Raw genomic sequence first — 17,717 nt, 5'->3', positions numbered from 1 at the left:
TTTGCCATAACTGAAATCAGATAATGATGAGAAATGTAAAGCTGTTTAATTTTCACCAAAAGTCCACCTTAGCGCCATTAGACTTTGTCCTTTCCTCACAGACATCAATGTTGCAATGTATGAATATTGAGAAACCTTGATATTATATTGGTACAGGTATGCCACTGAATTTCTGGCACAACCTTTAGTTTAGACAATGTTGTCCAAATTACAAAGAAAACGTAATTATTACAGAAAATGCTTTTAGCCCTAAGTATAATTAAATTAATTAAAATATCGTTATCATTGGTGTGATAAGCCCTTACTGTTACTGCCTCACAGTTAGATATTTTAATTAATTTACAAAGAGAAGTTGAAATTTCCATGGCTACCAGACTAATTTACTGGACTGCAACAGAAGGGGTTGTGTATAGAATGAGCTAATTTAATCATATACTTGATGGTAATACTGGAATGTTGTGATATGAATGTGTCTTAGTTTAGCTTTCTTAAATTTAACCCTAGCTATGCTTCTAAGATATGTGACAATTTACATTTATTTAATTCAAGTTTCTAACAGCCAATATTGTACTTTAAGACACATGGAAAATACAGAATTAGTGGGTTAGATGCGTGTGAATGAATTATTATTATTATTTTGTTTGATGCCACCATGGTTGGTCCAGTAAGACTTTTGGAACCAAGGCTGGAAGAAATTCAGTGATGTACCCGTATCTGATTAAAAGCTGATCATGATATATCAGACCTGAAGTAAATAATAAATTGTAATTTTAAAAATTTTAATTGATTCACTACAATAAAAGAGTTTATTTAAATCTTTCAATCCTGTGGATACTAAGAGGACCTGTTTTTTGTGGTATAATAGATTTGGCCAGTCCCAGAACAGGCAGCCACACAGTAGGGAATTGTAGGAAGGAATGGAGCTGACATATCAGGTAAAGACCTTATAAAATGTTGTTTTTAAAAAATTTTCTCTTAGTTATTTCTTATAACCTGTAAGCACAAATGACATATTTAAGTTTGTATAATTAATAGTAATATAACATACATAAAACTTATTCACATCTAATGGAAAGAGTACTCATATTCTTTAAAATTTCAATTTGAAGGGATTGCAATTTTAACATAAAAATACATTTACTTGGGATAAATGAAAAACTTACAATTAAATTGAATAAGCAACAATTTTCTATCGTATTGAATCGAAATAAGTAACTCCGTACCAAATTTAATGAATATATTGTTATTCACCGAGAGATAGTCATGCTAGAAATTCCACTTTATTTTAGACAGACTAATTTATTACTGATGTTCCGACAAACCTTTGCAGTTGGTTGTTGTGAATTTCTACGGAATAATTGTATTTTTGTCTGTGTGAATTTTTTGTTTGTAAATTTAATTGTTTTCTCATTGACATAATGGAAACCTTTTTGAAACTGTTTTAGTGATGTGCTTAGTTAAAAACATATTTTTATATTATTAAGTTTTCAAAGTTCAGAAGTGTTTAAATTAAAATGGAAAAAATACATAAACTCAAATGCATTGAATTAAATTTATAAAAGGGAAAAATGAAGCTTTCTCAAATCTTAACTCTCAAAATTATTTTTATATTTTCTTCAAAAAAATAATTCTTTTCTTTATTAGAACTATAAGTGATGAATAAATTAACATTAGGAAAATAATATTTGATTTATATCTCAACATTAAAGTTATTTAATATGTAATTTAACCCTGTATACATAAAACAGTCAGTAGTCAGTTACTGAATGGAAAGTAAAATTAAGTGATACTCCCCCCATTGAATTTATGGGCTAATCAACCAAACTTTAGCCAAATTAATTGGGCAATATCATGTTACAAATAGTACTTAGAAATTATCTGATAAGAAATTAGAGGTAAACATTACATGCCATTTCTTAACAAAAGTAATAAGTAAAATTTGAGTTCATTTTAGAACAGACTGGAAGAAAATTGGCAGACAGCAGGAGTCGAACCCAAATCTCTGCTTACTGTGTGGTGCGCCGACCAGTTACACTACTCGGACTTCTGAACGACTATTCCCTCCCAGATACATTTGAACTTGGGCTTATGAGCTAAACAAAAAATGCAAAATAATACACCTAAAATGATTAAATAATCATATAATTTATATATTGTAATATACATAATATTTCATACATGAATTTATCATAAATCTAATATAATATTCATAATTTTTACAAATATTTATCCTTTGGTTTATAAAAAGTAATCAAAAGGGTTACAATACTGTAAACTAAAACAGTCTCAGAAGATAAGACACACTGTCCTTTATTTTTTATTGAAATTTCTCTAAAGGATACTCGAGAATCTTAACTCTATTACATATTTAACAGAGTGAAAATGAGAGAGATTTACAACTAAAAAAAAAAAATCACACAAGTTGTTAAAGCACAATTTAAAATATTGGAATTTCTCAAATAATAATTAAGAAAAATGTTTGATAAAAAAAACAATGATTGTGATGCTTGATCAATTAACAAAGTTTTTAAACGATTCATACAATATGTAAAGAAAAAAATTAAACAAACAAATAAATATTTCACATAAATATACACTTTTAAAGAACACATAATCAGAATAGAATCAAGAAGTTTAAACATCAACATTGAATGGGAAGATACTTGAAAAATCTATTCAAATGGTCCTTACAAACTGAAATTAAGAAAAATAAATTTGGTCCATTTTCTTGAAAAAGAAAAATGTTCATTTTATAAAATTGTTTGAAAAACCTCTGTCAATTACATTTCTGACAAACAATACAAATACTAACCTTTCACAAGACTAGGAAAGTTAGTGAATGACAAGATTTACGAGGCATACCACACATGCACCGAAATGCCAGTGTTTGTCAGGAGAAGCCAGAAAACTATGCTACAGATCAAAAGTCTGACACATACTCTGGGAAAGATCATTCCATCAGAGAGAAAAATTGGAAGATCACACTGCAAAGTATGAATGCTATACATAATCAGAAACCAAAATTATCATACTTTTCCAATTGATCAAATCTCTGGTACAATGCTTATCAAATGAAGTAATAAATTAAAGGTATTAATATCAAAGAAAAAGAATAAAAGATGTTAGAAAAGAAAAATAAATCATTTTGATATTTACAATATCAAAGTATCAAAGTAATCATCAATTTGTATGTCTTCACATGTTCAAAGGAAATGTTACAGTTGCAATTTTCTACAATTTGTTTGTCATTTAGAAAAAAGCTATTAAAATGTAACAAATTAAAAATAAATATTGTGTACATATTTTCTGATCATTAAAACAAGTAAGTAATTTTAATACTATGACTTAGCAGTCACATTTCATACACGCAGAGGAGCATTACACACAATCCACTTCGTAACGAAGATCCACAAAGAACTTTTTGACCTCAAAATGTTCGTAATGATCACAAACAAGGTTCTACATAGTTACCGGGAAACAGACCGGTAACTCCATCCATCACTCCTTCGTACCATCCGTCGTCGTTTTTCTTTATGACGTAAATCACCGAATTTTCCGAGAACGAAAGTTCGTCTTCCTTATCGGCAGCGTAATCATAAATTGCAACAACTAAAAAGTAATTATAATGGCTTAGGAAATTTTGTATAAACTAACATACGTCGAGTTATAAAATTGTAACAAACAATCCGTGCTACGGTTACGAAACAAAGTTTTACGAATTATTAGAAAAATAAAATACCGACCTTTGTCGAGATAGTTTTTGGGAACCCAACTGGGATCTTCTTCACTTCGATTTCGTAAAAAATTCGGAGAGGAGAGAGGATTATAATTGTACATCCCTTCGTCTTCGGGTGGAGGAGGAGGTAAAGGAGGAGATACTAAGAATAAAGATGTCAAAAGACAAATGAAATAAATTATATTGATGATAGTTTTATATTAAATATTATCTACTACCTTGAAATGAGAAAAAATTTTCAATTCATTTCTATCAGTAGATATCAACTAAAAATATATGAATTAAGTTAATTCATCAAATTAATAAAGTATACAATAGTCATCTGTTATTTGTAATAAATTACTTAAAATACACAAAAATCTAGTCACAAAATCTCATCAATTAAAAATACAAATGAATTATTTTCTAATTATTTTAAATATCTTGGCATATAAATAGATATGAGATGAAAATTTTAAACAACATAATTTATATATATATATTTATGAAATATTAACAGAAATAGGCTTTTAAGTTACAACAGTGAGAAATCACTTGCAGAAATGAAAACAGTCAAATCAATATATGTTTCTAATTAAAAATCAGCCATTATTCTGGATTATTATAGAGCTTGCAGGCTATAAAATAGCCTGCAAGCTCTATAATAATAATAATAATCCAGAATAATGCCTGCAATCTCTATAATAATATTCAGGTTTAAACTTAAAGTTTAAACCTGAATATTGTCTATAAAGTAGCTCCAGAACATTAATTGGATATTAAAAGGTGGTGTTATTTGTTGCTTTCTAACATATTTGGGATATTATGAGTCAGGGAGTCAGTCAGTCATTCCTCATTCTGACATCACTCCATCTAATACAATTCATTTCAAGATAGGTTGGATGATACTACCAAAATGCAATCCCTCACATGATGGAGAAAATTGTGCTGGTCCTCCAGATTATCTCTAAATTTATTGAATCACTTTTTCTACACATTTAAAAACATCCAATTTTGATAACAACATTGTAGGAGTTTCTTTTGTATTGTTCTGGCATTTTTAGCTGATGATGATGATTAAATGAAAGAAAAACATTTAAGGAATAAAATATCCTAAAGACAATAAACTTCAATAAAGCAATTAGCAAGAAATTCAATTAAAAGGTGATAGTCTCTTTCAAAATATGTTTCTTCATTTAACTCTGTTTTTTTATTTTAAAAGTCATATTTATCTCTTATATAAATAATGTTTTGAGTTAAACCAAATTCAGAATAATGAAATAAAAGCAAAACCTAGAAAAAAATCGACGATAATTATTAAATAACGACATATTATCGAATGACTGCTTTTTGCATTTCACGGCCACGGTGTTATCTTAACTCAAAAACTTAAACAGAACATAAAATTCAATGTTGCAAAAAATATAGGATGTTGAAATATCCCTAGACTTAAAATAATAGCACTTCTACAGATTAAAGTGCATATGGTTTCTAATTATCAATCACATTATTCTGAATTCAACACTTCACTGGTTTAACACTTCTAGAAATTGTTTCACCTTATCTAATTTATGGATTAAGCCAGGGAATCTCAGTCTATGATTCTTAACAACTGAAACTATAAAATGCCTATACACCTACTGGAAAACACTACTACTCCATATCCCATTCTCACTGAAGTTAATCTACAACTTTCTGGTAACATAAACTTAAAAATTACACACATTTTATTAGTAAATAAAAATAAGTGAGCCGAAATGGAACGAATATTCTTTTAAACATCTTTGTGAAACAGCAATAGATTGCGCACATGTCCTCATTGATGTATGTTGAATGTTGTACAGTACATACAAATTTAAGACTGTCAATAAATTTTTCTGCCATTATGCATTTTCATCTTGCAGTACCATATACATATTTTCACAAAACCTCGAGATTCTGCAGAATCCTATTAGAGAAAAAATTAACCGAACAAAGTGACGACAACAAAGATTAAACATAACAATCTGCAAATTAGCTAATCGTAGCTTTATCGGTGACAAAATTGGCGTAAGCCCGAGCCATCGACGTAGCCTATTACATCAATTTCTTTGAAAGCATCACTCGTGTAGAGACTACATTCGAAGCAAGCTAAGTGTGATTTGAAAATAAGTTTGAAATGTGTGAGTCAATGCACAAAACCATGATTACAAAATATATCAGTCAAACTTTATGTATTGTACTGTACATTATGTTGTACAAATAATAGATATTGTGACATAATATTTATTACGTTAGCTACATTCCTAACTTATTCATAAAAGTACATATTTATATACATTTTAAAATTTGATGCTTTGAATTCTTTAACGCAAACAAGATTTTCATAGAACGATATCACTCAAACTTGATTTCGTTTTTTGTATTCTGAAGTTATCACCTGTGAAGGATATTAGTGATTAACTCCCAAAATAACATTTAAAGAGAATCGCTTTCCAAATTTTTGTCAAAACTTCAATCTTCCATTCCTACTTGGCTGTTGGAGTTATCTAATTGAGATTTTCTTCCTTTGTAGCTATAATAGCTTCTACTCAAAGGTGATGCAGATCAGTTTTTCTTATCTTTCTGGTTAGTATTCGATTTTTAAAATTCAAGTTACTGTATGTTGCTAAAGTATTAAAATTTGAATAATTTTTGAAGATTTTATGGGGAAATAATGACACAACAAACACCTATTGCCATAAATGAACAATACACACAACTCAGTATTAACAACTTTGAAAGTTATGTTAATACTAATGTTCTTAGCAGGTGATATAATCATGACAATGCATTCTCATAAATCCAAATAAATGAAAGTTCTAACTGCAAAAAAATTTGAATTTGAAAAACCTTTAGGTACCACTTCGAGTATACCTCTTTTATTTAAAACTAACATTAATTTATTTTCAAAATATTATTTTAAAACAAAAATATCACCAAATTTGGTTTATTTCTGTGACATAAAACTTGCAAAATTCAAATTCAAATAATAAAAATTATATTTTATTGGAGTAAACTTTAAAATATTTCAAATTGAAATGTGTTTGAACCAATGAAAATAAGCCAAAAATGTTTAAAATATTTTAAAATTTACTCCGACAAAGCATAGCACTTTTATAAATTTTCCAAGACATTTTTACTGCTTTTATGTTATTATTCAAAATAATTTTTATGTAATATCTATTCAATTTAAAGATGCAAAATTTCTCTCCAGATTACTTAGATGATTCTATTTAGAATGCACTACACTAAGTTTCGAACCTCAAAATTTTCGTTAGTATTAAAAACTTAACATTTTTTATCATCATTGAAAATAATTAATTGGCAAATTTAATAAAACTAAAGATAAAAATACGTAGGCAGACCAACAAAAGTAAAATTTACATTAATCACCATCATAACATATCAAGCATTACCACTAAATAATGAATTTCTGTTCAAAGTAAATTTTCTTAATGTCATATAATAATGAATTTTACTCTAAGAATGAGTCAAATTAAACACCCATTTTTAGGTAATAAAACTGTAGTATTTGTATTTAAAGTTTTTTCGTAAATTTCTTAATGATTTAACATTTCAAAAACAAATCTCTTCGGTGAAATTAACTACACATAGTATGCATATAACTTCACATTTATTAAATAATTTATGATTTAAACTTTAAATGATGCCATTTACTTTCATCTTAACCTTAGAAAATATTCATAAATTGTGATTAAATTTGAATATCGAAATTTCTTTTCGTTAAAAGTATTACGAAGGTTCAATAAGGTAAAGCGATTCGAATTACTTTCTTAACCTATTTGAAGGAAGGGAAATCTTTCTAAGTAGGAAATTTACTTCACTAAATAATTATAGCACTATTTAAAATCTTGTGTAATTTAAATAATTTGTATCTTTAATAATGTACGGTAATAGAAATTACAATAATTTAAAGATCAGAGTGCAAAATACATTTAAGAATTTTAATGAAATTTTATTTAAATCTACTGTTTTTTCTGTTTTGTTTCATTTTAATACAGATAAACTTACCGTTTCCACTGTGCTCAAAATCATTTCCCGACAAATGAATAGGAGGTTCTAGCAAAATTAAAATATTTGAAATTATAATTTTTATAATTATTTTTTTTCCTTAAATTTCTTAGGATCTTTGATTATTCTAAATGCAGTACACCAAAAAATATTTAATTAAACGAAACAAAATATTAATAGTTATTGAAATATATTTATCATTTTCATACCGGGCAGGCTGTCGGTTAAATTTACGGACGACATCTCCGGCGGCGGCGGAGGTGGAATCGGCGACGGAGGATTGATGGTCATCGTGTGCTGTTGGTGGTGAGTTATGGGATGCACCATTCCTATCTGCGGTTGAGACTGTTGAATATTCTGAGAATGTGAAGTGACGATGGGAAGAGTCGAATAACCACTCCCTCGCCTGGATTCTTGAGATCGGGGATGACCGATCGGATAGTTAGGAGCATAATTACTAGGTACCTGAGGAGGAGCGATGGGAGGAGCCGGCGTACGGTACTCTTTCGATCCTCTTGACAGACTTCCACCCGCACGAACCGGTTGGGGAGGAGTGGGCGGCTTGGTTGTCGGTGCCGGTCCGGCACTGCCTCCGTTTATGTGGCTCTGAGATCCGGGTCCGAGCGTACGCTTTGAACGGGGAGTGTTGCTTATCATTTTTACTCCGTGACCGATGTCGTCGAGAACGGTGTAGTCGATCGGCTTTCGTATATATTTGATCGGACGTTCGGGATTGGCAGGAGCAAGAATTTTATGCTGACGAGAGGTATTTTTATTTGTAGTGAGAATGCCTATTTCACGTCGAGCAACTTTTTCTTTATGAATCATTACAGTCTACAAAGATAACACAAAATTATTATTGCAATAAATTGGTGTACATATCTTAAATCTATAGTTTCTTTCTTATACTATTTTTCATAGCTTAAATATATTGATAAAAAATATTCATTATTACAAATTAATGATATAAAATAATATAGTCAGTTATTTAATCAAGCATGTACAAAATAGAAACAGAAAGAAACAATTTTTACTAAAATAAAAAAAGAAACTTTCACAAAAAGATGTTAAATATGTTTAAAATAACATTTTACTGCTGCTAGCGCTTTCCACATTATATAGCGTCGTCCTCAGGCAAATAGAAATTCTAATAAACCTTTCACACACGCTTTTTCAAATTTAAAAGCTAATGGCATTAACAATTTAGAACAAATAACATTTAATATAAGTGAACATAAAGAATTTAAATTAAAGTGTGCGAAGTGACTATGCACCGTAATGCATAGCTTGGGCATTGAAGCAGAGCTGAAAGTGATGTTTCAGTCGTTTATAGAAGCCAACCTACATTGCAGGCAACTCAAGTGTGGGGGAGTTGCATGGATTTAATAATTAATTCCCGAGATAATATAATGAGGAGGGCCTCCCAAACATACACCAGGCTCCTCTGATCACATTACCTGAGCATCACTACCTGGTCCCACTGTAAGATATGTTGATATTGTAACACCATCCTCCATAGCTCACCGTCACACCTGCCTACCCTGATGAAATGTTGGTTCAGAAACACGGAAAGATGACATTCTGGTTGTTGCCTCTACATAGTGTGTGTGGATACAAGATATTGTGTTTTCTAATGGGATAGAGTATAGGTCCGACTTCTCTAGGATGGAAATAGCATCTCTATCACTGCATAGAAGTCTCCTGAGACTTGGTAACTGGTAAAAGGGGTGGGTGTTGTGTGAAAATACAGCAAATCTGGGCTGTAATGTGGCCACAGAACAATAGCGATGGACAGACTATTGTGTAGTACTTTGGTTTGGTAAGGTGGTGGCAGGAAAAAAAGATTTTTTAACCAAGCTCCAGCTTCAGCATGGAGGAGGTGGAGCAACGGATTTTTACTCAGAGCAGGAGCATGGAAATTTGTAGTGTTCCGCTGCTCCAATATATGCTGGTGAGAACAGAAGTGGCATAAGTCATAAAATTTAAAAATTGAGTTAAGTCCAGGTTTGAAATCCTCTGACATAGTTCTGTTTTGTTTAGAATGAAAGCGGCTTTAGTCATTAGTACAGAAATTCACCACTAGGAGCAGCATTCTTACATTTGATTTTTTAATAACAATTTTAATAAACCATTATATATTAAATTAAATTTCTCCAATTAGCCGTAAAGTGACTTATGCCACTTTCATTCTCACTGGCTCATTTCATAATTTGAATTGTTAAGTTTACAACACTGATATTATTTAACACGTGGAAAACTTGTCAAGAGACACACAACTTTGCAATTTTTGCATGTGCTTGGTTGTGAGTGTGACAGTCATTCGTTTCTGTTTGCAATCAGTTTGTTATAATCGTGTATCATAATTCGTAATTTATTTGCAGAGGTAAGATTATTATTATTTGGTTATTTTGTATGCATGAATATTTATATGAGTTATTTCTCAATTAATAATACTTAAATATTTAACTATTTAAGCCATGGCATCAAACCAAAATTTAAAACGGTCACCCACGACAGACAGGGAATATGATAATGGGAAGAAGTCAGTTACATGCAAGATGGAACACATTGTAAATGGCGAATCTATACAATGCAACTTCAAGGCCAGTGGAACTAATGTGTCGAAAAAGTTCAATCTTCGGTGGCATGTGAAGCATAATCATCCTGAAATTTATGAAGAGTTAGTTAAAAAGAAGGATCGACAAGACAAAGCAGCTGCAAGAAGAAAACTTAATCATGAAAATTTTACCACTGCTCTTTCGTGTCATAAGAAATGCAGAACTGATCAACCAAAAATTGATACATATTTTACATACCCAAAGATTACAATCACTATGGATATTAATACTTTCTGCAAGGGACTTGTTGAGATGGTTTGTATGAGTATGACACCACTCACTACGTTCTCATTAAATAACAAAGGATTCCAAAAGATTGCTGGCAAAATGGCTCAGAAGCTTGGTGTATCAACAGAATACAATGTTGTTCAACAATTAGTATTAAGCACAGCAAAGTCTGCTCACATAAATCTAAGATAAACTTTAAAAGGACAATTATGCTATTTAAAGCTAGATGCTGCAACCCGAGGAAATAGAAAATTTCTTGCCATCAACGTACAATTTTGTAATGAAAAAATGAGAAAACTAAAATAAAAACATTATATATTGTCGATACCGAAGAAAGGCATAACTCTTTTTATGTGAAAAATCAAATTAAAGAAACTTTAAACAAATTTCAAATCAATGAAAAACAAGTACTGTACAAAGTATTTGTGTACATAATGCAGTGAACATGACATGTGCTGTAAATAAACTCGGCGACCGTGAAAATGTTTCCCAGGATAAAGAAAATAAAAAAACTGAAGACATCGACGAAATGAATGTAGACATTTTGCAACAGTGGGTTAAAGATCCTTCCCTAATATTGCCAGCGTGGACTAATGATAATATGAAAATTCAAGTAATGAGGTATGGGATTCACACTCTTCAACTGGCCATTTGGGATGGATTAAAGAATGAATGAATAATAAAGATATTACGAAAAATTAGACAGGTTGTGGTGAAATTACGAACGCCAACAATTCGTAATGTTTCGCCAAAAATGTATGGTAAAACTCAATCCCTAGATACAGTAACGAGATGGGGTTCTACATATTCCATGCTTGATCGTCATTTTTTTCAAAGATTATTGTGACCAAGAAGCTGCTGCTGGGAGAAAAGCCCCAGAACTTAGCAAAGTACAATGGGATAAAGTAAAAGATATCAGAGCTGTTTTAGAAAAACCAAATATTTTGACAATTGCCCTTCTAGCTGCCGATCTTACTCTGGGGATGTTTACGAAAGAATGGTGTAAACTAGAAAAACATATGGAATAATTTGGAGGATATGGTGCGTTAGGAATTCTGTCCTCCTTGAAAATGCGGAAAGCAAATCTTTTTCAAAATACACATTTTCTTGCTGGAGTGTATGTTGATTCGAGGTATAGAATCTTATTAAGTGCGGCAGAAAAACTAAAAGTGAAAGGTCTTTCAGACATCAAACAGCAAATCGAAAGGCAAATACTAATTGATTTGGCTAAAGAGTCAGCAATTGTTGAGCTGTCTCAGCCAACCTGTAATAAAATACATCCGACTCCGCATAAGTCGACACCCGGATAACTCGACACCATCGGTTAAGTAGTCAGTTTTCTGTGGTCCCAGCCGACTTACATAGGCATTAATGTTAAAAAACTCCGATTTACTCGACACCATTTAACTCGTCACCACTGGATAAGTCGACATATTTTTGCTGTCCCACACTCCGATAAGTCATCACCCCCTCCTGAAAAAATGAATTCACTCCGCACGTGTGGTGCAAACAATTTTTTTTTCAGGTGGGGAGTCGATTTATTTATTAATATATAATTAATATATTTAATAATATAATAACATATTATTATTATTAATATATATATACATATTAATAAAAATGCCTTAACATTTTATGTATTTTTATGTATAAAATAATAACAGATAAACAAAAAGAAAATATACAATATACATCAACGTCACACCAGAATCCAATTTTGCATTTTCTCACACTAGAGGCATTAAGAATCCTTAGACGTTACTTGCCAACAATTGACAATTGCGAAGATGATGTTTTCAAGGTGTTTGTGATCATTGAAAAAAAAAGTCGAGACAGTTAAGTGATCAAAACAAACAACACTAAATGAATTTTTCAGTTTTTCATCTACAGAGTAATTGTAAATGGAGGACACAATGTATTGTAAGCCTATACTACTGTATAATGCACTACTGTATTTTATTAATTGTAGTTTTGTGGTTTTTTTTCCAACTTTGCTTTAGTCGTCACATCGGATAACTCCACAAATTTCCACTTCCCCTTGGGGTGTAGACTTATGCGGACTCAACTGTAAATATAGATTCGGAAGACGATGATTTTGAAAAAGAATTGTATAGAAGAGAAATCAACCATTGAATTTTCACTATAGATAAAGAAGACAACGAAATAGACAAATTTATTGAGAAAGACTGAAATGCAATAGAGGATGTGAAGAGATTAAAGATGAATCTATTCAAAGCCATTGACCATCATCCAGAGTTCACCAGAAAAGCATGCAGAGTCGCTTCAAGAATGCCAACTTCTCAAGCAAGTGTTGAGCGTCTATTTTCCAAATTAAGATTAATTTTAAGTGATAATAGGCAGTCAATGAAGAACAGTTTGCTGTCTGCCATATTATTTATTAAAATCAACGAATAAATTTTAGGTTGTATATTAATTTTTTTAATAAATAAATAAATTAGTTGTAAATACGCAATGTTTTTTTATATGTACAGTAGAGCATCGATTATCCGACCCCCTGATTAACCGACTTATCGGCTAACCAACCGCGTTCTAGTCGGCAAATTCAAATGTCCGCTAGTGATGTGGCGCTACAATATTTGGTTATGTCTTGGCTACTTTAATATTATTTTCGTTAAATTTTTGCATGTTTTAGCTGGCAGCACTGGCTCGACCATGAAAGGGAGGCTAGTATTTAAACCAGGCCTAATACACTATACTAATAATATATTTTTTCATACTTTTCGGTTATCCGACCAACCCCAGTCCCCAATTGAGTCAGATAATTGATGCTCTACTGTACTTATATATCAAAGAAAAAATTAATGTAATTCTTATAAGAATATTTTAACTAGAGCATGGAGCAGAGCTGGAGCAAATACTTTGATGCTGGAGCAGAGCAACTCAAAAAAATGGTTGCTCCAAAGCTCTACTTTTAACCTCGCTCAAGACATGTTTATATTTACATTTTTATAATAATAATCGAGGCTATCGTATTGTTAAAAATTATTTCTTCATTTTGTACAAACAAAATAAATATACTGAAGTATATAAAAACATGAAAATTATACTTTAGAAGTAAATCTAGTATCAAAAATGTTCGATTCAGCACGACACAGTTCAACTGAAAATCGTTCCGATTACCGGCAATTCTGATTATCGGGGTTCCGATTAACGACTCTCTACCGTATTGGAGTCACAAGTAAAAAATTCCAAACCCAAATATTAAAACATCAAGATGACATTTGTAAAAATAAAATTTCCACAGAATTATCTAGAAGGGTTCTCAATCATTATTTTACCCCCCTATAGAATGAATCTTCCATCCTGTACAACGTGAGAACCACAACTGTATTCATCTAATAAACATTGTTTATTGAGAAATTGAAGCTGTGTAATAGGCCCACTCTAGAGCTCCCAAAAATATGGGTTTCACTATCTAATAACTTAAAAAATTAAATCATAGCTATCAATAATTTTTAATTATAGTTTGATACCATTAATGAAATTTGTAGGTTTAATAGCACACCATTTAAAAATAACACTTGCACTCCAATTAGAATATATTAATGTTGAAATTTATATGGACATTCTAAAGTTTGTTTTCGTTTAGCCTGAGAAAGACATTCTATACTTGTCAAAAATGCTTGAGATTTTGTGTTTATTTTTATGCTTTACTCATCTAAACTTTATTAATGGCAAAAGACAGTGATATTGAACTTTTACCTGATAGAAACCTGGAGTGACAAAATAGAAATTTTTTTATAGAGAAAATCAATTTTAAGAATGTGACAACAATAAAAAAGAATATAAGAAAGGAAGGAATATTTTCTGAATGTTTAAGGAAATGTTTCTCAACCTTTCTGAGGCCTTTCTCAACCTGTTTAAGGAAGTGTTTCTCAACCTAATGTTGAATGGTGTTCTGAAAGAACACCATTCATATATTTATTAGGAAAAACATTAGTATCATGATGATAAGCAATTCCATGTTTAGTATTCTACTAACAAATCAATATGTTATAGTATTGATATATCAGAATAAAATAGCAATAAAATCTTTACAATCTTGTTTTTTGTGAAACATTCGAACAAGTTTGAAAGAACACAAGTTGAAAACCGTTCACTTAAGGAATGAGAAACAAAGTCAATCTAGAAAATTAAGAATTAAGACGAATTTCCTGGTGTATCTATCATATTTGTGTTCTTGTTCCAATAAGTTCTATTTGATAGGTTATTAGAAGTCACCCTTGCAGAAAGACAGAAGTACAGATATCCCTTAATTAATGTAATTAATTAATCCCTCAATGCTACCACATATATCAAAATCACGTTAATCAAGTACAGTGGTAGCGTGGTACTCGACCAAACAATCACCACCCGCTAAAACAAAGTTTCGGTTAACAACATATATTTTTATTTTAATAAATGAAAACAGCAAATTCACCAACACCTTATTTGTCAAGAAAAACATATATATATTAAGTAAATAAAGATAGCTGTTATATTCGTGTTAATTGAAACTTCCGTCACATATATAAAGGGATTGCTGCAATTCATTTTGCACATTAATCAAATCCCACGTTAATGAAGAGATTCCTGTATTTACACTTCCATTTTTTAATGTTAATTTCTTCCTAATACATTCATTTTGATATCAAAGTGTGTTTTACAAATTACAAGTTAGTTTTATATTAATTAGCAAAAAGAACATTTAATAAATTTAACTAAGTTTCCATATTTATGACACACAAATTTGATTTTCATTCAATCTTATTGATGTTTCAGTAATGTAACTGTAGAAAAATCATATTACTTACAAACAGCAAGTGTAATTACACATCTTGAAACAGTTTAATTTTCCTCTCATTTTAGATCACACTTTATCATTTTATTGAATTTCACTTAAAGAATTTTTTTAATATTCTTTACAAAAAACTCAAATAGTTCTTACCTGGCCAATATGATTGATCTGCGACTCCATTTCTGCCAATTGTGTTGTTTGCAAATCCAACATGTGTAGAACATTGTATGCCAATGTATTTATTTGATAAGCGACACTCGCCAGTGACTGCGTGGTATAATTCTTGGTTTCTTCGAGAGCGGCTCTTTTATTGTCGGCCTAAATAAAATCAATTTTTATATTGACCGTTTGGATTAAATAAAACAAAGTTTAATATAACTTTTCTGTATTAAAAATTCAATAATTTATTATGCTGGATTGTTAATTTAGCCGCTTTAAAAAACATCCAACTATTTGATTACATGGCACCATTTTATAAAAAGACTAACATTTGGCCACTTTATAAACACGCTAAACCAAATCCCGCCAGATTGAACGACATTTCACGTTCTGCAATACAACTAACCTTAGGCACTTTACAATATGGTTTTACATAAACCATCAGATTGTCATATTTCCTTCAGATTCATACCACTTGAAGTGCCAAGAGACATTGACCAATATGGCATCATCTAGTATGTCTGTTCCACTAGAAATAGTGGATATAACAACAAATAATGAAAGTGTGCAAAATGTGCCTGAATATAATGGGTTTAAAGATAATTTCAACAAACAACTAATGAAGTTCCTAAGAAAACAGCATGGAAATTTGAAGAAACTCTAATTTAGTTTAAAGAAAGAATTTTTGAGGTTATTTGACATATCAAAAATGGTAAGATAGCCACAGATTCCGTACACATAAGATGTCTATTAAATATTTATTGGTGTTCAAAACATAATGGCGTAAATACAGCCAATAAAGATTATCTCATTTTAAGAAAATGTTACCCGACAATTGTACAGTGAATATCATACCTACCGAACAGTATTCTGATGTTTTAACAGATTCATAAATTCCATGGACATGGTAGTCATGACAAAATAATGTACAGTATTAAAACAGATTTTATATATAAAAAAACAGTTGAAATATTTGTTGCATTGTAAGGAACTGAGTCCGAGCTGTATTTTTATTTTATCTTTTTTGTTTTCGTTATGAGTATTTTTATTTTGGGGTTTATGTTTAGTTAGGGCGAAAGTTCCCCACTCACCCTCCGGATAAACAAAATTTAAAAAACCAACTTACGGTCACCGACGAAGCGCCGAAAAACAAAACAAACGCGCCATTGCGCGCCCGATATCGGAAGTCGGACGGACGATCCGATTGGAAAAAGGGGGAGTCCCCACATACACGTAGAAAGTAAGAATACTAAACGACTTAAAAAGACATCTCAAGGATGGAACTACTTACTATTAAATATTTTGTAAAAGTCTTTAGTAAATTGTAACACTCGCTGCCCAGATAAAATTAAAGTATTTGTTAGACAGTAAGTATGTAAATGAGGGGGTGGTTTCAGCCAACAAAGTGTAACGTCACCGTACCACTATAAACCCAGCGAATTCCGGCAACAGAGCGAGGTGAGCTTTCCCTGACTACGAGAGGTGTACTATCGAGAGAGGATCGAACAGCTGATTCCAGATCGGAAAGGATAAGAAAGTTTCGAATAGAAGAAATTGAAGAAAGGATTCGGATAGTGGAGGTGACGGATAGATTTAGATTCTAGTTTTGCGTTGTAAATAGTTTAAATTTTGATCTTTTGTTGTCGGAAATCTCAGGGAATTAGTTCTAAGTAATAATTGATAAGTTTTCTTTTGGTTGTCGGTTCAATGGCATGTCCTTTATAGAATAATTTTGTTTTGGACTTTAATTAGTTGTGTAGTATTTGTTCAGATTAAAACTTGACTTTATTTTACTTTGTTTGACTAATAAATTTTAGATATAAGTTCCGTATCCGTGAAGTCCAGGCCTGGCTTCATCTTTCGCGAACCCACATAAAGTACCCGTTGGGTCTTAAACATAGTGATTTCGTTATTCGGTGATAATTTAGTACTTTACAGCATTATGTTGTATCTTCAAAACCAAATGTAATATACCCAAGAAAAATATTGTGACACAACCAATAGTTTCTAAAGATTTTATGACCAATCAAGATAATGGTATTAAATACACCTTAGACTGCTTCAATTAAAGTGGACGTCTGAATTAGCCATAGAACTGTTAATTTTTTTTTTACAATTTGGAGCTCCACATATCTGACAGAGTGAC

General features: G+C 31.0%; 1 protein-coding gene across 3 annotated transcripts in view; it reads right to left on the bottom strand.

Annotated features, from left to right (window-relative positions):
• Positions 1-2,140: 2,140 nt before the first annotated feature.
• Abi (tyrosine kinase Abl) overlaps positions 2,141-17,717 on the bottom strand; it is a 29,239-nt gene continuing 13,662 nt past the window's right edge. The window contains exons 3-8 of one of the 3 annotated variants that reach the window (XM_067270999.1): positions 15,563-15,730; positions 8,234-8,602; positions 7,978-8,101; positions 7,769-7,816; positions 3,744-3,878; positions 2,141-3,609 (exon numbers count right to left, since the gene is read on the bottom strand). In XM_067270999.1, coding sequence (XP_067127100.1) covers positions 3,446-3,609; positions 3,744-3,878; positions 7,769-7,816; positions 7,978-8,101; positions 8,234-8,602; positions 15,563-15,730 — 1,008 coding nt within the window. In that variant the 3' untranslated portion in view covers positions 2,141-3,445. Of the gene's footprint in view, positions 3,610-3,743; positions 3,879-7,768; positions 7,817-7,977; positions 8,603-15,562; positions 15,731-17,717 lie in introns of all 3 variants that reach the window. The other 2 variants (XM_067270997.1, XM_067270998.1) reach the window with 2 other exon arrangements.

The sequence above is a fragment of the Centruroides vittatus genome, unplaced genomic scaffold (assembly GCF_030686945.1).
Source record: "Centruroides vittatus isolate TY-2023 unplaced genomic scaffold, ASM3068694v2 contig_390, whole genome shotgun sequence".
NCBI lineage: Eukaryota > Metazoa > Arthropoda > Arachnida > Scorpiones > Buthidae > Centruroides > Centruroides vittatus.
This window is presented reverse-complemented; position numbering and strand designations above follow the sequence as displayed.